The sequence below is a fragment of the Geotrypetes seraphini genome, chromosome 3 (assembly GCF_902459505.1).
Source record: "Geotrypetes seraphini chromosome 3, aGeoSer1.1, whole genome shotgun sequence".
NCBI lineage: Eukaryota > Metazoa > Chordata > Amphibia > Gymnophiona > Dermophiidae > Geotrypetes > Geotrypetes seraphini.
In genome coordinates, this window is record NC_047086.1 from 157,544,009 (window position 1) to 157,562,912 (window position 18,904).

General features: G+C 44.0%; 1 protein-coding gene across 2 annotated transcripts in view; it reads right to left on the reverse strand.

Annotated features, from left to right (window-relative positions):
- The window catches only part of ARFGEF3 (ARFGEF family member 3), a 216,440-nt gene that overhangs the window by 180,376 nt on the left and 17,160 nt on the right, over window positions 1-18,904 (reverse strand). For both annotated transcript variants that reach the window (XM_033938199.1, XM_033938198.1), the window contains exon 2: window positions 5,336-5,387. In XM_033938199.1, the coding sequence (XP_033794090.1) occupies window positions 5,336-5,387 (52 nt within the window). The remainder of the gene's footprint in view (window positions 1-5,335; window positions 5,388-18,904) is intronic.

The following is an 18,904-nucleotide window of genomic DNA, read 5'->3' on the forward strand; positions in this document are numbered from 1 at the left end:
TGCTCCCTGTGACTCTGGGCAAGTCATTTAACCCTCCGTTGCCCCAGATACCACAGTTAGATTGTGGGACAGATAGTGAAAATACTTAATTTAATTCCCTCCCCCAACTTTTACAAAACCACTATAGCAGTTTTTAGCGCAGGCCAGCGCGCTGAATGCTCTGCGCTGCTCTCGACACTCATAGAGTTCCTATGTGGGCTAAAAATTGCTATTGCGGTTTTGTAAAAAGGGGGGTTAATGTGTTGTCTTATATACTGCTAAATCTTCCAAAGGATTCGAAGCGGTTTACAAAACAATTAAATTGACTTAAGTAATGGTGAAAAATCTAATCAGGTATTTCGAATTTCCCTCTCTGTCCCAACGGACTCACAATCTAACCATAATACCTATGAAAGAAATAATTACAATAATTAAAAAGGCAGGAGAAGGAGAAAAATCAACTGAGGAGAAGGAACGGAGGAAGAAGGGAAAGGGCAGGAGAAGGCAGGCGAGAGCGAGGGGCAGCAGCGAGAGGTATCTCCGCCCTTCCGACGTCAAGCCAAGCACAGATCCGGAGCTACCCCTTAGAAGGGGAGGGGCCAACGGCACTCAGCCGTTCCGCATGCAAAGGTAAGCGTTAAAGGCGCTCGCCTTAGCGAGAGCGCCTTTCGTCCCTTCTTTAGGCCCTTCGCAGACACTAGGGAGTACCACAAGGGCAACAGAACAGACAAGCAGCAGATAAACACAGAAGTAGCAGAGGACAAACACAGAGGGGACATACAAAAAACAGAGGTAGCATGTTTATAAACAGGAGAGAGACTGCTCAGTAACACCAAGGACGCTACACAGATTCCTACACAAGGAGAAGCCACTTCAGACAAAGCATGAGAAGGCATATAGGGAAGAACTAGAAGCATAGAGGACCTGGGAAACAGGGAGAAGCCACTTTAGATGACAGATCGTCAAGTGGGCAGCAATGGAAGCAGCAGACAGAAGCAGGATGTTGAGCTACCCAGTTTTCTGCACCGTTTGTCATATGTATGATCACCTCCCCTCTGAGAGGCGGTCTTATCTATGTACTCGATGCAAGAAACTGGATGGCCTGATGAAACATGTAAGACTACTGAAGGGCAGAGTACTAGAACTAGAAGCGCTTCGAGCAGTTGAGGAGGACAGAGAGGCAGAAAACTTCATGGCAGAGGAAGAAGTCAGGGAGTTAGAGAAGTTCATTGAGGAGGCATACAGAGAGGCCGTGGAAAATGATCAACGACAGTGGAACTGCCAAGATACACCTACAGTGAGTGAGGACCACCTGGAGGACAACCACAAGGAAGGAATAGATGACACAGCAGCGAGACCTGGAAACAGAGGAGGGAACCCACAGGAAGATAAGTCCAGTGCAAGCCAATGCCGAGATGATGATAGATGGAAGTGCACCAAGGACACAGACCTGCGGCTAGAGAGATGGGCATACACCGAGGACACGGACCTGCGGCTAGAGAGACAACAGCAGATAGAGAAGACAGCAATCGTCGTGGAGGACTTCATCATCCGACAAGTCAACAGCCACATAACGGGAGGAAGAAAGGATCGGCTGGTGACCTGCCTACCAGGAGCCAAGGTAGAAGATATAGTGAGCCACATCGATAGGATCAACGACAGCCCAGAAGGGGGAGATAAGGCGGTGGTGATCCATATTGGACAAATGACGTGAGCAACAGGAACTGCAGCAGAGAAACACTGAAAGACCAGTTCCGGATGCTAGGAAGGAAGCTGAAGACCAGAATGCTGAGGGTAGCGTTCTCGGAGATCTTGCCGGTACCCAGGGCTGACGGGAAGAGGCAGACGGAACTGCAAGCAGTCAACGCGTGGATGAGGCGCTGGTGTGAGGAAGGAGGATTCCACTTTGTGTGCAACTGGACGATGTTCTGTAGGAAGAACAAGCTATACAGGAAGGATGGACTCCACCTCAACGGAGATGGAATGAGGCTACTTGCAAGCAACATCAAGCGAGAAATTGAGAAGTTTTTAAACTAAGAAGAAGGGGAAAGCCGACAGTCAACCAAGAGTCGATGGTTCGGAAAACGGTATACCCAGAGGATACCATGCAAGAAGATTGCAGGGAAGACTCATTGGATCATAGGCAAGATACAAATCCTGACGGATCAAAAGGGACGGAAGCGAGGGAAACGGAAGAGAGAAGGAAATGCAAGAAAGTAACAGGCTGCAAACTTACGTATATGTACACGAACACAAGGAGCTTAAGGAATAAGATAGGGGAATTGGAGGCTATGGTACAAAAAGATAACCTAGACATCATCGGAATCACAGAAACATGGTTGAATGAGGAAAACATCTGAGACACTGTGCTACCGGGATATAAGCTCTATCGCAGAGACAGAGTAGGACAAAAAGGTGGGGGTATTGCCCTATACATAAAAGAAGGAATTGAGTCTACTGGACAGAATGCGCCAGAAACGAAAAATATGGGCCAAAATACTAGGAGCAAATGGAACAGATATGAAGATCGGCATCTACTACCAACCTCCAGGGCAGTCCGAAGAGACTGATGGAGAAATGACGGATGAGATTAAACGCAACTGCAAGGGAGGAAACACAGTTATCATGGGTGACTTTAACTATCAGGGGATAGTTTGAAACCTGGGCACCAAGTTCCTGGATGCTGTAGGTGATTGCTTCCTGGAACAACTGGTCAAGGAAAATACGAGAGGAAATGCAATTCTGGACTTAATTCTAAATGGACTATGAGGACCGGCACAAGATATAAAAGTAGAAGGGATGCTGGGAAACAGTGATCACAATATGATCCACTTCAACCTGGACACAAGAACAAAACATTGATCCATAATGAGGGCCATGGCACTGAACTTCTGAAAAGGGAACTATGAAGGGATGAAAGTCATGGTGGGGAAGAAGATTAGGAAGAGGATAAGCACTGTAAACAAACTAGAGCAAGCATGGTACCTTTTTAAGGACACAGTAACCGAGGCGCAAAATCTCTATATACCGCGTAACAACAAGGGTTCCAAGAGGAAAAAGAACAAGGAATTGTCGTGGCTCACTGTAGTGGTGAAGGCAGCGATCAGAGACAAGAAGACTTCGTTTAAGGAATGGAAAAGAACAAAAACGGACGAAAACTGGAAAAAGCACAAACAACATCAAAGCAAGTGCCATAAGGCGGTGAGAGGGGTCAAAAGAGACTACGAGGAAAAAAGAGCCAAGGAGGCGAAGGAAGCGGTGGAGCTGTTAGATTACCATGGAATAAAGGGAGTACTAAAGGAGGACAAAGTCATCGCCAACAAACTGAACACATATTTTGCATCTGTATTTATCAAAGAGGACATATCCAATATACCAGAAGCTGACAGGGTTGACAGTCAGTTTAGAAGAGGTATGCAGGCAGATTTATAGGCTTAAAAATGATAAATCCCCGGGACTGGACAGCATCCATCCAAGGATAATCAAGGAACTGAAAAGGGTTATAGCTGAACTGCTTCAACTAATAGCCAATTTGTCAATCAAATCAAGAAGGATTCTGGAAGACTGGAAAGTGGCGAATGTTATGCCGATCTTCAAGAAAGGTTCTAGGGGAGATCCGGGATACTACGAACCAATGAGCCTGACTTCAGTACCAGGAAAGATGATACAGGCGCTGAAAAGGACCGCATCATTGATCACCTTGATGGACACAATCTGATGAGGACCAGCCAGCACGGCTTCAGCATAAGAACATAAGAATTGCCGCTCCTGGGTCAGACCAGTGGTCCATTGTGCCCATCAGTCCACTCCCGCCGCGGCCCTTAGGTCAAAGACCAGTGCCTTAATTGAGTCTAGCCTTTCCTGCATACGTTCTGGTTCAGCAGGAACTTGTCTAACCTTGTCTTGAATCCCTGGAGGGTGTTTTCCCCTACAACAGCTTCTGGAAGAGCGTTCCAGATTTCTACTACTCTGGGTGAAGAAGAACTTCCTTACGTTTGTATGGAATCTATCCCCTTTTAACTTTAGAGAGTGCCCTCTCATTCTCTTCACCTTGGAGAGCGTAAACAACCTATCTTTATCTACTAAGTCTATTCCCTTCATTATCTTGAATGTTTCAATCATGTCCCCTCTCAGTTTCCTCTTTTCAAGGGAGAAGAGGCCTAGTTTCTCTAGCCTCTCACTATACGGCAACTCCTCCAGCCCCTGAACCATTTTAGTCGCTCTTCTCTGGACCCTTTCAAGTAGTACTATGTCCTTCTTCATGTATGGCGACAAGTGCTGGATGCAATATTCCAGGTGGGGGTGTACCATGGCCCCGTACAGCGGCATGATAACCTCCTCTGATCTGTTTGTGATCCCCTTCTTAATCATTCCTAGCATTCTGTTTGCCCTTTTCGCTGCCGCCGCACATTGCGCAGATGGCTTCATTGACTTGTTGACCAGTACTCCCAAGTCTCTTTCCTGGGGGGTCTCTCCGAGTACTGCACCGGACATCCTGTATTCTTGTATAAGATTTTTGTTACCGACATGCATCACCTTACATTTATCCACATTGAACCTCATTTGCCATGTCGCAACCCATTTCTTGAGCGTGTTTATGTCACGTTGCAGGTCTTCGCAATCCTGTGTCTTCACTACTCTGAATAACTTTCTATTGGCTACAAATTTAATCACCTCGCTTGTCGTACCAATTTCCAGTTTGTTTATAAATATGTTGATGAGCACAGGCCCGAAAACCGAACCCTGCGGCACTCCACTCGTGCGGCTTTTCCAGTCCGAGTATTGGCCATTTACCCCCACTCTCTGTTTCCTATCCGCCAACCAGTCTTTAATCCACGTAAATATTTCACCCTCGATTCCATGGCTCACAATTTTTTGAAGTAGTCGTTCATGCGGGACCTTGTCGAACGCCTTGTGAAAATCCAGTTGTGGGTGATAAAACAAGCTGAGGGCTTGTCATTTTAAGGTCATATAATTATTGAAAAAAGTATTTAAAAAGTTGGTTTGTTGGACTATTGTGACTAACTGCAAGAGGCAGGATGAAGAAAAAACAATGAAACACTGATTTCCTGCAAACACCCCACACAGATACAATACACTGCGAAGGAACAATTGAACTGCAGCAGCTCATCGGCTCATTTTAACAGCTCTTCTAATGAACACTAGAAATCAGTTTCCTTCATAAATCTGAAACATCCAGAAACTTATATTGAACTAGTAGCACAGTTGCAGAGTAGAGTCCATTTTTTTTGTAAGCTACAGCCTTGAGGCTTCAGTCTACCTCTGAGGTTCTTGTGGGCTTACCTTGTCAACACTCCTGGTTTTAAGTTGCCTGAAAACTTTTTGGTTTCCTTACCTCAACTTATAAGGAGGAATCTTGGTCCCAGCGTCCTGACTCTCTAGCATCTCTAAAAGAGAAAGAAAAAAAAGAAGGGAGATGTACCAAAGGCAACATACTGGAAGGTCATACAAGACCCATATGAGTCATAGCTGGAAGCATACATTTTGTCAAGATTTTGATTATGACAGCATGCTGTTTATTTGGAATACAACAGATGCACAATTCTGCCTATTAGCAGTTATTGATATCTAAAGCAGTGGTTCCCAACCCTGTCCTGGAGGAATACCAGGCCAATCGGGTTTTCAGGCTAGCCCTAATGAATATGCATGAAGCAAATTTGCAGCCTATCACTTCCATCATATGCAAATCTCTCTCATGCATATTCATTAGGGCTAGCCTGAAAACCCGATTGGCCTGGTGTTCCTCCAGGACAGGGTTGGGAACCACTGATCTAAAGAATACCAATATAGAAGAAAAAGGAGAAAGATAGCATCCAAGGTTAACTTTCAGGGCATATTTTGCTGTGTAAAATCCTGGATGCATGGCCCCCGCCCTGTTCCGCCCACAGCCCTGTCCCATTTCACCTCTAGCTCTGTCCCCAGAAAGCTTGTGTTTTCATTTCCGACCTCTGGGCAGCATCCGAGCATTCATGGATGTGTGCAACATCATCCGTGATTGTTCAGAGACCCTCCAGATGCGGCCAGAGCTTTCCAAAACCTGGACAAACTGTCGGATTTTGGAAAGTCCATCCAGGCACCTGGACAGTCCTCTACAAAGAGCACATGTCCGGGTTTTCCTGGACATCTTTTAACCCTGTGTAGGCAAAGTGAGTCGGGTCCTGACTTCAATCCGAATCCTGGTGTCAGGTCAAAAGCACGCCAGGACAAAGATGCGCGCAGACAACTGAGCGCAGCGCGGAGCCGTGCGCTGAAGAAAATGACTGTTTTAAAGGGCTCCGACAGGGGGTGTGGGGGGAAACCCCCACTTTACTTTATACAGATCGCGCTGCGTTGTGGGGGGGTTTGGGGGATTGTAACCCCCCACATTTTACTGAAAACTTCACTTTTTCCCTAAAAAACAGGGAAACAGTTAAGTTTCCAGTATAATGAGGGGGGTTACGTCCCCCAACAAAACCCCCCATCGGAGCCCCTAAAAACACTCTCTTTCTTCGGCGCGCTCTTCCATCTTGCGCTCAGTTGTCAGCGCCTTTGTCTTCGGCGGTTTTGTCTATGAACCCGAATCCTTACTCCAGGGGGAATTTTGTTAGATCTAGGGATGGGAAAAGGGAGTAAAGGAAAGGTAGGTACAGTTCAAACTGAATCTGTCTCATACAGTACTATAAGTGTTTTGATAATGTTTCATTCATTCAATTTTCTATACCATTTACTCAGGGGAGCTCAGAACGGTTTACATGATTTATTCAGATACTCAAGCATAATTCCCTATCTGTCCCGGTGGGCTCACAATCTATCTAATGTACCCATAGGTCAGATTTTGACATTCTTTCTATTTCTAGAATATTCTGAAACTGCCAGAATTAAGCAGTAAACCGATAAGGACCAAATGGTAAAATTAGAAGTAAATCCAAGCACAAAGAACAGCTGGAGTATTGTGTTCAATTCTGGTCTCCTTATCTCAAAAAAAGATATAGTGGCACTAGAAAAGGTTCAAAGAAGAGCGACCAAGATGTTAAAGGGGATGGCACTCCTCTCGTATGAGGAAAGACTAAAACGGTTAGGACTCTTCAGCTTGGAAAAGAGACTGTTGAGGGGAGACTGAAGTCTACAAAATCCTGAGTGGAGTAGAACGGGTATAAGTAGATCGATTTTTCACCCCATCAAAAATTACAAAGACTAGGGGATACTCGAAGTTACAGGGAAATACTTTTTTTTTTTTTTTAATTCTTTATTCATTTTGAAAACTTACAGCAAGCGTATAGGAATATATCATTAGTAACAACAATAACACTTGTAATTCTCATATAATTCTCAAAACATAAAAATTGTATCCTGTCTCACCCACCTTCTTTCAAATATTATAATCAATTATATCATAAATATAATATAAACATATAATTTAGTGAAATTTCCAGAAAAACTCCCCCCCCCTATGTGTACATATATTCATCCAAGGAAAATGATGTTTACTCATTACAATATCGTTCCAATGGCCTCCAGATCTTTATAAAATTATTATTATTCTCTTTCTGTATTGCAATTGCTCTTTCCATCTTAAAAATATGGCATACCGAATTCCACCAAAATGTATAATTAAGATTAGTATAATTTTTCCAGTTATTGGTGATATGCTGAATAGCAACCCCAGTCAAGATTAATAATAGTTTGTTATTATGTGCTGATATTTGACTTTTTTTCCTCATAGACATGCCAAACAGAATAGTATCATAGGATGATGAAGTTACAGGGAAATACTTTTAAAATCAATAGGAGGAAATTTTTTTTCACTCAGAGAATAGTTAAGCTCTGGAACGCATTATGTGGTAAGAGCAGATAGTGTAGCTAGTTTTAAGAAAGGTTTGGACAAGTTCCTGGAGGAAAAGTCCATGTAGTCTGTTATTGAGAAAGACATGGGGGAAGCCACTGCTTACCTTGTATTGGTAGCATGGAATATTGCTACACCTTGGGTTTTGGCCAGGTACTAGTGACCTGGATTGGCCATCGTGAGAACGGGCTACTGGGCTTGATGGACCATTGGTCTGACCCAGTAAGGTTATTCTTATGTTCAAAATCCTGCCTCTTTGAGGCTTGACTATACTCACAAGGAAGAATCAATATTAAGATTAAGCCTTTCTGAAGAACAGGGCTGAATTAGACAGGCACAAATATAGAAGGGGCTAGAGAGAGAGAGTAGGCACAGGGCAGCAAATGGCCAAAGTATTTAACCCTTGGGGGAAGAGCTATTATCAGGGTAACCTCAAAACACATCTAATTATAAATATTTTGTAATGTCAAATAGAAAACTTAAAATTAAATATCCTATACTATAGAGAGAGCAATAATTATATGTTTGTTGGAAATTTTATCTTGAAAATGGCTCTAAGGATTTTGATGAAATGGGGAAAGGTTACATTTTAGGGTACCAGAAAGCAATATACAGTAGCTAGATATCAACTTGGGAAAATTCATTGGGGGGGGGGGTGTTTTTGGGGTTTAAAAAACAAACAAACATTTGGAGCAGCATCAGAATGAGGCTTGGAATGCACCAAGAAATACTGCTAGAGCACCAGTGAGCTCTGGAATGCATAAGACTGCTGGAGCACCACAGTGAGGTTTGAAAGGCAATTGGAGCACCAGAATGAGGCTTTCAACACACCGAGAAAGATTTCAACACACAACCTGAGGAAAAAAAACAGGAGGGAAGTTTGGCAGCTAAAACAATCAGGTTGGGCATTTGAGCACCCACCCTGCAAAAAAAAACCCCAAACAAAAAAACACAACAACCCAAAAAAACTCCAACACACATACAGTTCACAAACAGAAACAGGCAGGAAGGAAGTTAGGCTGATTTCAACACACAACCTGAGGGAAATTAATCAAATAACACAGTACCACCATACAGCACATATATGTGCCCACACCATAGTTCTACAACTACATCCTTTTTTTTCCTTTTAAAAACCATCAAACACACAACATAATCATTGCTCTATCATACAAACTGTTGCCTACCATTAATGTAAATTTAACACACTAAGGGCCTCTTCTATTAAACTGTGCTAGCAGTTTCTAGCTCGGGGAGCCGCGCTGAATGGCCCGCGCTGCTCCTGACACTCAGAGGAACTCTATGAGTGTCGGGAGTAGTGTAAGGAAGTTCTTCTTCACCCAGAGAGTGATAGAAGTCTGGAACGCTCTTCCGGAGGCTGTTATAGGGCAAAGCACTCTTCAGATTGGATAAGTTCCTACTGGAACAGAACATATGCAAGTAAGGCTCTGGTCTTTGACCTAAGGGCACTGGTCTTTAACCTAAGGGCTGCTGCATGAGTGGACTGTTGGGCACGATGGACCACTGGTCTGACCCAGCAGCAGCAATTCTTATGTTCTTACAAAACGTGTTTGCACTAAGACAACATAAAACTTGTACTGTACTTCTACTGTGTTTCACGTAACAGACCATACACCTTCCAATATGCTTCCAGCGTGCCCATGGACTACAACACCTTCCAGCATGCCTACAGGAACAAACTGTATGAAAATACTTCCATAAAAGTTCAGTTATTACCCTACAGACCTACACATCATTCTTAAAACATTTAAAATCTCTACATCCTAACTAAATCCATTACACACCTGTATATTATTCTATGGAACATTTATTGCTTCTACCTATTACTCTTCACAAACTGTACGACTTAACAAAAAAGAATCACCTGTCATACTCAACAATAAACAAACCTTTAGTTCTCACCCAGAAAACATGAAAACTTAAACACTACAGTGCAAGAGCAACATCATCATCATAGTCATTAACACTACTTGTCCGAGCGAAGCTCGGTCTTCCTTGTACTAGCATAAAAAGGCAGGATCGTCTCTCCAATATACCCTGTATAGGAGATGATTTATTCGGAGACTGTGCAGAGGAGGCAACACAGAAAATTAAAAGAAATACTGACTACATGACTACCTTATCTTCATCTAAATCGCGTCAATCTCAGATGCCAGAAAGATATTCCAATGTCTCTAAGCGCCCTACATACTACTTGAGGCACAGATATCAACAGCCTTCTGCTTCAATCCACATAATGGCTCAAAGGGAATCCAGACAACAGAGGCAGCAGAAAGCTTCTACACAATCTCAGTCTAAAAACAGCAGCAGTCTTTTTGACTTCCTCCTAAAGAGCTTAGTCAGTATTTCTCAACCTCTGCCTCAGACTCTATCTATTGGAGGTTGACTCATTTATTATCATTAACGTTGGTCCCTAACAATATCACTGGGACCTTTATGTAGCGAGTCAGGGCTATGCCCTCCATTAAAAAAAAAAAAAAGCCATCCTCCAAGAGAGTTTACTTTCAACTCCCAACAGAAGACCCTCCTTCAACAAGAGTTCGCAGCCCTCCTCCAGCTCAATGCCATAGAAGTTCTTCTGTGTGATAGGAGCCGAGGGTTCTATTTCAAATATTTTCTCATACTGAAAAAGAACAGAGGTCTTTGTCCAATCCTAGACCTCCAAGCTCTCAATAAATACTTGGTGAAGAAGAAGATTCACAAGGTCTTGCTGGGAACCCTTCTATCACTATTAGAGAAGAATGACTGGCTCTGCTCTCTAAACCTGAAAGAAGCATATACTCATATTGCTATTCTACCCGCTCACAGGAAATACCTTCAATTTTGACTGGGAACATGCCACTTTCAATACAAAAGTACTCTTTTAGTCTGGCGAAGAGTATTCACAAAATGTTTAGTAGTCGTAGCAGCAGTACTCCACCCTTATGGTTTTCATGTATTCTCTTACCTGGTTGATCAAGGTTCCCCCACCCCAGCAGACTCAACAAGACATGAATGCAACTATTCATCTTTTCGAACTCCTGGGATTTGCTGTCAATTACAAGAAATCTCATCTGGAACCTACTCAATCTCTGGAGTCATTGGAGCCCTCATGGACACAACTCAAAACTCGTGCCTTTCTTCCTCAACAGAGACTAGATAGAGGCTTTAATTCAAATTTGCTAAGAGGTCGCCTCTAACACATTACTCCATGATAACCGATGCCTCCATGATCGGATGGGAAGCCTACCTAGATGATCTTTGTACCCAAGGCTCCCAAGAAAGCTCTCCATATAAATCTCCTTGAGCTTCAAGCGATTTAAATTGCCCTACAAACTTTTTCAGGATCGAATCATCAACCTGATTGTCTGTATGAATGAGTACTATCAAGTAGCCATGTACTATGTGAACAAGCAAGGGGATACAGGTCTTCACCTTCTTTGCAAGGAAGCCATCCAGATCTGGTCTTGGGCACTTACAACATTTTCCTGAAGGCAGTCTACCTAGCAGAGAAACAAAATGTCTTAGCATACAAGTTGAACAGAGCCCTATAACCGCACGAGTGGACAACTCCACCACTCTACATAAGATCTTTGTAAAGTGGGGAACTCTAGAAGTGGACTCTTTGCCCCTACAATCACAAGCTTCCTCTATTCTGCTCCAGATTCTATACTCCCAGTTGTCTGGAATCAGATGCCTTTCTCCTAAAGTGGCAGAACGAATTCCTCTAATTTTTCCAGCCAACTCTTTTACTAAAGAAGACTCTACTCAAACTTCGCCAAGAACAGGCCACCATGATTCTCAAAAAAAGTGCATCTGTGGCCATGTCCAAACATGGTTCCCTCTCCAACAACTCAGCAAAAAGGAACTCATCACACTTCCAATCTTTCCAACGTTGCTGACACAGAATGAGGGCTATCCCCTACATCCCAATCTACATTCATTGACACTCACAGAATGGTATCTCTCTCCCAATGTATAGATGCTTTTGCTCTAATCGGCACCAGCGACATCCATCATTTAGGCTTCTAGAAAACCTTCCACACAATGTTGCTATCATTTGAAGTGGACACGTTTCACAGTCTGGTGTAATCTCTACTCGCTAGATCCAGTCTCTTGTCCTCATCCATCGGTTTTGAAATATCTTCTGCACCTTTCTAAACTCTGGTCTTAAAACTGTTTAAATCAGAGTTCATCTCGGTGTTATTAATGCTTTTTGTACACCACTGGAAAGGAAGCCATTGTCTGTACATCCTTTAGATTCCAGATTCATGAAAAGGCCATCTGTCAAACCTCCTCCTGTTGCTTGGGACCTTAACGTCATACAGGCCACTCTTCTGAAGCCTCCATTTGAATCAATCTCAACTTCATCTCTTAAACATCTCACCTGGAAAAGTAGTCTTCCTCATAGCTCTCACATCTACAAGAAGAGTCAGTGAACTTGAAGCACTTGTGTTAGATCCACCTTATACAACATTTTACCATGACAAGGTGATCCTTCATAATCCTAAATTCCTCTCAAATGTCGTCTCAGAATTTCACCTGAATCAGTCTAGAGGCCTTTCGAGAACCACAATCAACTTCATCTCAAATGCACTTTCGTACCAAATGTTTAGGAAGTCACTAAAAACTTATCTCTTTGACAAATTTTTCTGACCCCACTTCAACCTGATGTACCTCAACCTGATGTACTTCCAAAACACTTCCAGATAAACCTGACTAAACTTAGCATGCCAATGTAATTTTGAAAGTTCTCTGTAATGTCGCTGTCTGTATACAGTCTCTTCCCTTGTAAACCGCTTAGAACTGTTTATGGTATGGCGGTATATAAAAATAGCACTCCACACATTGGACTGTAAACATGCTTTTGCTTCTTACCTGGATCAGACCAAACCTCACAGAACATTCACTCAGCCTTTTCTGTCATTCAATCTAAACAGACTTGGAGCTCAGGTTACCAAGAGAACCATTTCTACATTGCTGGCTGACTTAGAAACATAAAAAGGCCAAATGGCCCTTCCAGTCTGCTCATTTGCACCATCCACTATATCCTACTCTCCCTAAGAGATTACATGTGCTTGTCCCATGCTTTCTCTTTTTGCTACACTTGGGCTGGGCTAATGCTGGAGGGCCGTGTCACTGCACATAAAGTAAAAGAAATGGCCACTTTAGTAGCCCAACTATGTTCCACTCCCATTAAGGACATCTGTAAAGCAGATACTCAGTCCTCAGTGCATACCTTCACATCCCACTACTGTTTGGAGAATCATTCCGGACAAGATAGCTGGTTTGGCCAAGCAGTTCTACAGAATTTATTCACCAATTAGAAGTCAACTTCCTTCCAACCCTGTTGGTTTTGCCATGCTCATGGTTAACTGTGAATAACCCTCTTCTCAGAAGCATAATCCTGGCAGCTAGGGAGTTCCACTTGAAGAATATGCTGCCTGCTTGTTCTGGGATAAAGTGACGTTACTTAACTGTAACATGTGTTATCCAAAGACAGCAGGCAGATATTCTTATAACCCTCCCACCTCCCCTAGTTTGTTACTGAACTGAAGGAGCTGTGAGCTGGCGTGGGGGGGGAAGGCATTTGCGCATGTGTGGTGCGGGTAGTCTTCAGAATCTGAAGTTTTTTAAAGTGACAGTGCACTTTTAGACTGTCCGTACAGGGATCTGTGGAGGCAGTCGCCCACATATGAGAATATCTGCCTGCTGTCCTCAGATAACACCTGTTATAGGTAAGTAACTTTGCTGTATTTGTTTGGAAAATTACTGCAAATCCATAAGTTAAAAGTATCCATGGACTCTGTCCTGGGATAGACACACGCACAATACCTGTCCCCATTTTAAAAAGTTGTGCCGCCATCCCTCCCTGCCAGCCCCCCCCCCCCCCAAAGAGAGGCAGAGGGATGCCCACTCCCTCCTGTCTTGGCCACCCGGACCCCCAGCACATACACCCCTGCCCTCTCCAGACGGCCCCTGAAAAAGAGAGGCAGGAGGGATGCCCACTCCCTCCTGCTTTGGCTACCTGGACTCCCCATACACCCCCCCAAACCTCCCCCCCAAAACAATGGCCCCCCCACCCTAACAACTTAAAAAAAGGCAGCAGGAGGGATGCCCACTCCCTCCTGCCTAGGCTACCCAGACCATCCCCTCACCCGACTGACCAAAACCTAGACCTTTTTGAGAATTACCCCATAGTTCCTGGAGAGAGGGGGGGCTTCAGAATGCCGCTCTGAAGCACCCACTAGTGGCTAGAGTAGAGCATCTGAATCTTGAAAAAAAGTGCATCCATTTTTTTTTTTTTTTAAGGCCAGATTATGTGGCTAACAACTTCCCAGCTGAGAAGTTGAGAAGGTGGCAGAAAAGGCTGGTCCTGAAGGCTTTCCATACAATGTTTTTGATCCCATATCTCAAATCTTCTGTTATTTATTTACTTGTATTTATTGGGATTTAATAACTGCCTTTTCCATGAAGAGATTCGCCCAAAGTGGTTTACAATACACTGGACAGTAATCAAGTATTTTCTCTAACTTTCCTGACAGACTCTAACTGTGGTGCCTGGGGCAATGAGGTGGTAAGAGACTTGCCCAGAGTCACAAGGAGCAGGCTGGGATTGAACTCACAACCTCAGGGTACTGAGGCACCAGTTCTAACCACTAGGCCACACCTCAACTGATCAAGTTTTTCTCTATTCTAGTCTCTCCATATGGAACAAGAGCACAGTCATGCTTAGTTAGGGCTGTGCTGGTTGAATAAGAGGTACCAGTGGTAGAAAGAGGCTGCATATCTTAAGTAAATAATCACACCTACACAAATAAAACAAAACTGGTAGGGTTAAGCTGTGAGTAAGTACCACAGAAAATCCCTGTACTCAGACTACAATGTTCTGGGTTTGCATTTCAAAGCAAGCAGTATACATGGTATGAAGGAATAGTGTAATCGGCTCTAGAAAGCTCCCTAGGAATAAGTGTAACTCCTGAGAACAGTCTATTTTATTTACTACATGCAAGCAATCCATGTGGTTTAAAGCCACAATGGCCTAGATTCACTAAGGGCACAGATCTGATCTGTGAGGGATCTGATCTGTGTCTGATTCACGAATCACCATGTCCCCAACCGACCGTCCGGATCACTCTGTAGCAATCCCGACACATGCGCAGACCATCTGTAGATGATCTGTGCATGTTTAAAGAGCAGCAACTTTTTTTTTTTTAACTTTTTAAAACTTTTTAGCCAGCCCAGCAAGCCCGTGGTTTTAACCCGCTTTAAACCCGCGGGTTAAAACCTCAGGCTCACACTGTGGGGGAAGGCCGGGGCAGAGAGCAGGAGTCCGGGGCACAGAGCTGCATAGTCGGGGCAGAGAGAGCAGGAGAGTCAGGGACACAGAGCTGCAAAGTCGAAGCAAAGAGCTGCAAGGTCGGGACAGAGAGTAGGAGATGCAGTCGGAAAGCAGTTGCCTGTTTGCTGATCGGCCAGCCCAGTGTGTGTTGCAGTTTTTTTTTAAGTGAATCGCTGCCTGCCTACATTTGAATGCTGTTTCCCCCTCATTTGCATACGTGGATCGGAGGATGATCGGGACAGAGGTTAGTGAATCGGGTCGCAAACCGACTGGTACACGATCGATTTGCTTAGTAAATCTAGCCCAATGTTCACACCACTACCCACTGCTACTGAAGCAAGAGGCACTCCTGCATCTACTAATGAGGCTACTTAACCAGATAGACTGGTGAAAGGACAAGGAAAGAAGAAGAAAAAAGAAAGCAAATGAAAAAAAAAAAAAAAAGAGGTGGTGGGGGAGCAACAAAAAACTATGAAAATATTAAATTTTTCCCTTTGATTGCAAGCTAATTCCCTGCCCCCCCCCCCAATCCTCTTCAGCTCCTGGCAGTCTTGCCTGTACCTACATTTTATGTTCTCATAAGCTAAACATTGATAGCCTGAACATTTCTGTACTTTCCCCCGACCCTGAAGAAGAAATAAACGCGTTGGTGGGGAATGAAACAGTAATGATTCAAAAGCTAAGTCTCAGTTTTCATAAGAATTTATAAACATATGAATATATTTATAAGATTGATTTCAAGAAAAGCACTTGCACTTTAATAAGGATATGAAATGAAATGAAACAAAAAAATAAACACCAGCTTTTAAGTTCTGATGAGGACAATCACCACACAGGCTCCTTTGTTGAGAGTTTAAGTGTGGCATACTGAGGAACTTCGGTGGGATATATAACTATAAAAGAATTTAATATTTAAGAATTTACTATCTAAGAACTAATTATTATTTGAGAACTAATTATTTAAGGAGGTGTAATTAAAGAACCAGTTAGTGGAAGTGTTTATTTAATTGGTGCCACTACTTGTGTTTATGTTCTCTGTGGCATTGCAGAGGTTACAGTGAGGGGGTGAGAGGCTTCCTTCAAAGTTTTGCTACCTGAATGAAAAAAAACATCATTACACTACATAAACATTTACGAATCACTAATATACCCCAACTAGTGTTTAAGCCCGTTAGATTAACGGGTGCTAGATGACCGCCTCTCCTGCTTTTGAACCTGGGCAGAGGCAGAGCCGGGACGGGAGGGAGTGACGGTGGGAGAGCAATTTCAAAGCCTCGGCAATGGCGGCTCCTTGACCAATCCGCGCTTACAACGGCCCCACACTCGCGGTCTGGCTGGCTTCCCCACCAAAGCCCTTCGCAGCGGCAGCCCTTCCTGCATCCGTCCCCGTGTCCCAAGCCTCTCCGAAGGCCAGCTCCCACGAAAATGGTACCCCTCTGTCCAAAGCTGCGGCGGCAGCCTCCCTCAAGACACATTTCAAATCTGACATATTGTAATCACAAAACAGAAAATAAAATTATTTTTCTTACCTTTTGTTGTCTGGTCATTATTCATACCATGTAGGGGTCCCAGGCTATGGTTGGCTTTTGATAACTCGCTTGCCAGGGCCCCTTCTTTCTTCTTCCCTCCCTCCATCCCTGCAGCTGAAGACAGGCACCTCCCCCCAGTGGTCTGAGACAGGAGGGAGCAGTTAGGAGAGGGTCTGAGGGCAAAGAGGGGCTCAACAGCGCACAGCCACCTTTCCTTCCCTCCCTCCATCAGGTGCAGTGAATCCACCAATGTTAAAAGGAGCCGCGTCGAAATCGGAGGCCTGCCACTGCCGTAGCACGTTCCCCTCTGCCTTGGTCCCGCCCCTTCTCTGACATATGGGACCGCGGCAGAGGGAACGTGTTACAGTGGCGGCAGGGCTCCAATTTCAAAGCAGCTCCTTTTAGCGGAGCTGAACTATACCTGATGGAGGAAGGGAAGGAACGGTGGGGCAAATTTCGGCAAAACGGCAGAAATTGTTTGGCGGGCCAAGCACCGTGAAACTTTTTTTCTTTAGGCAGCCCCGGGGGGGGGGGGGGGGGGGTTGAGTCGTCGACGTGCAGGCCGCTGTGAACAGGAGCGGCGGCAGGACCATGAGGCGGGAGTGAGCAGTTCGGCTTCCCCTATCTGGGGAAACCGGGGAAATCGCCGTGCCGAACTCAGCTGCGCGTCAGGAGTGAGTTGTTCGACTTCCCCTATCTGGGGAAACCGCCGTGCCGAACTCAGCTGCGCGTGGGGCCGTAGTAAGCGCGGGGCATGCTGCACTCTTGGCGGCCACGGACATACGGATCATGGAAGCACGCCGATAAGACTGCGCATGCGCCGCCTACGGTTTTATTATATAGATAGGCGTTCAATGTGATTTCCAAGTTAATAAGAAGCTGGCCATCACTAGGAATTACAATTTTACATTAATGTATATCTTTTGTTACTATTTGCTTAGTGTATTGGTCATTGTTGCCCTATTGTTCTGTATATTATAAAATTTTCAAAAAATTTTCAATAAAGATGATTGAACTAAAAAAAAAAATAAATCAAAACAAACACAAATATGCTCATCTGTTAGAGTGAATGAGATATCTTACAAACAACTAGGTCGTCAAGCCTTTACGGAAACTCTCATAACAGGGGATAGTTCTTAATTGTATTGGAAGAGAGTTCCACCATTTTGCCGCCACATATGGAAAAGATGTAGAGTGTATTGTTTTATACTTAATACCACTAGGATTTGGAAACCTTAACCTCAGATGATTGCTAATCAAGCTATAGTTATTAACGGATGGTAGGTTCTACTAAATTCATCACATAGTCCAGGATTTCTTCATAGAAGAACAAGAAAACCAAATGTAGATAATTTAAAAATATCACTTGCTTTGAAAGAAATTCAATGTAATCCGATATATAAAGGCATCACCGTATATCTTGCTGATAAGAATATAAGCTTAACAGCAACATTCTGGATGGTCTGTAATTTTTTGCAATTTTGTATAACCCATAGTAAATAAAAAAACATTACAGTAATCTAGTTGAGACAATACAAGTGACTGAACCAATAGCTAAAATTGCTCTCTTATCAAAGCAGTGACAAATTCAAATTATCATAAACACTCTCCTAGGCCAGGATTCTCAAAAACATGTGTTAAAAAGCAACAGTCTGCTAACGCAGCCGTTTTGATAGCAAATCTAAAAAAGCGAGACATTCTCAAAAAATTGCACATGTAAATGAAGTCAGCAGACAGCAACGAAGATTCGCTAGAAATCGCAATGGGCACATGCGCAGAAAAAAATGCGTCAAGGTGAAAAAAATCAAACCCTGAACACACAACAGCAGGAGAGATGTTCAATCTCACCCGCCGTCAACAAACAATCACCCCTCTCAGATACCTGTGTCGTCTAAAATGGGCCTTCCCCCTCCGGTGCATCTTGGGATGCACCAGGGAGAAGCCCGAGGCTCTGTATGGCCCAGGTTGTATAAAGCCCCTCTGGGTCATCTATTTTGAGGTAAGGGGAGGGGGTAGCGGGAGAGTGTGGGCATCTCTCCTGCTGCAGGGGGGGGTCGCGGCTGGAATTTTAACTCAGTGGAAGAGTGTGGACATTTCTCCCGCTGCAGGGATGGGGGGTGCTGCCATTCCAGAGGGGGATATTCACCACCACTGCAGGAAAGGGTGTTGTGATGCAGCAGAGAGAATGGGCATCTCTCCCGCTGCATCACA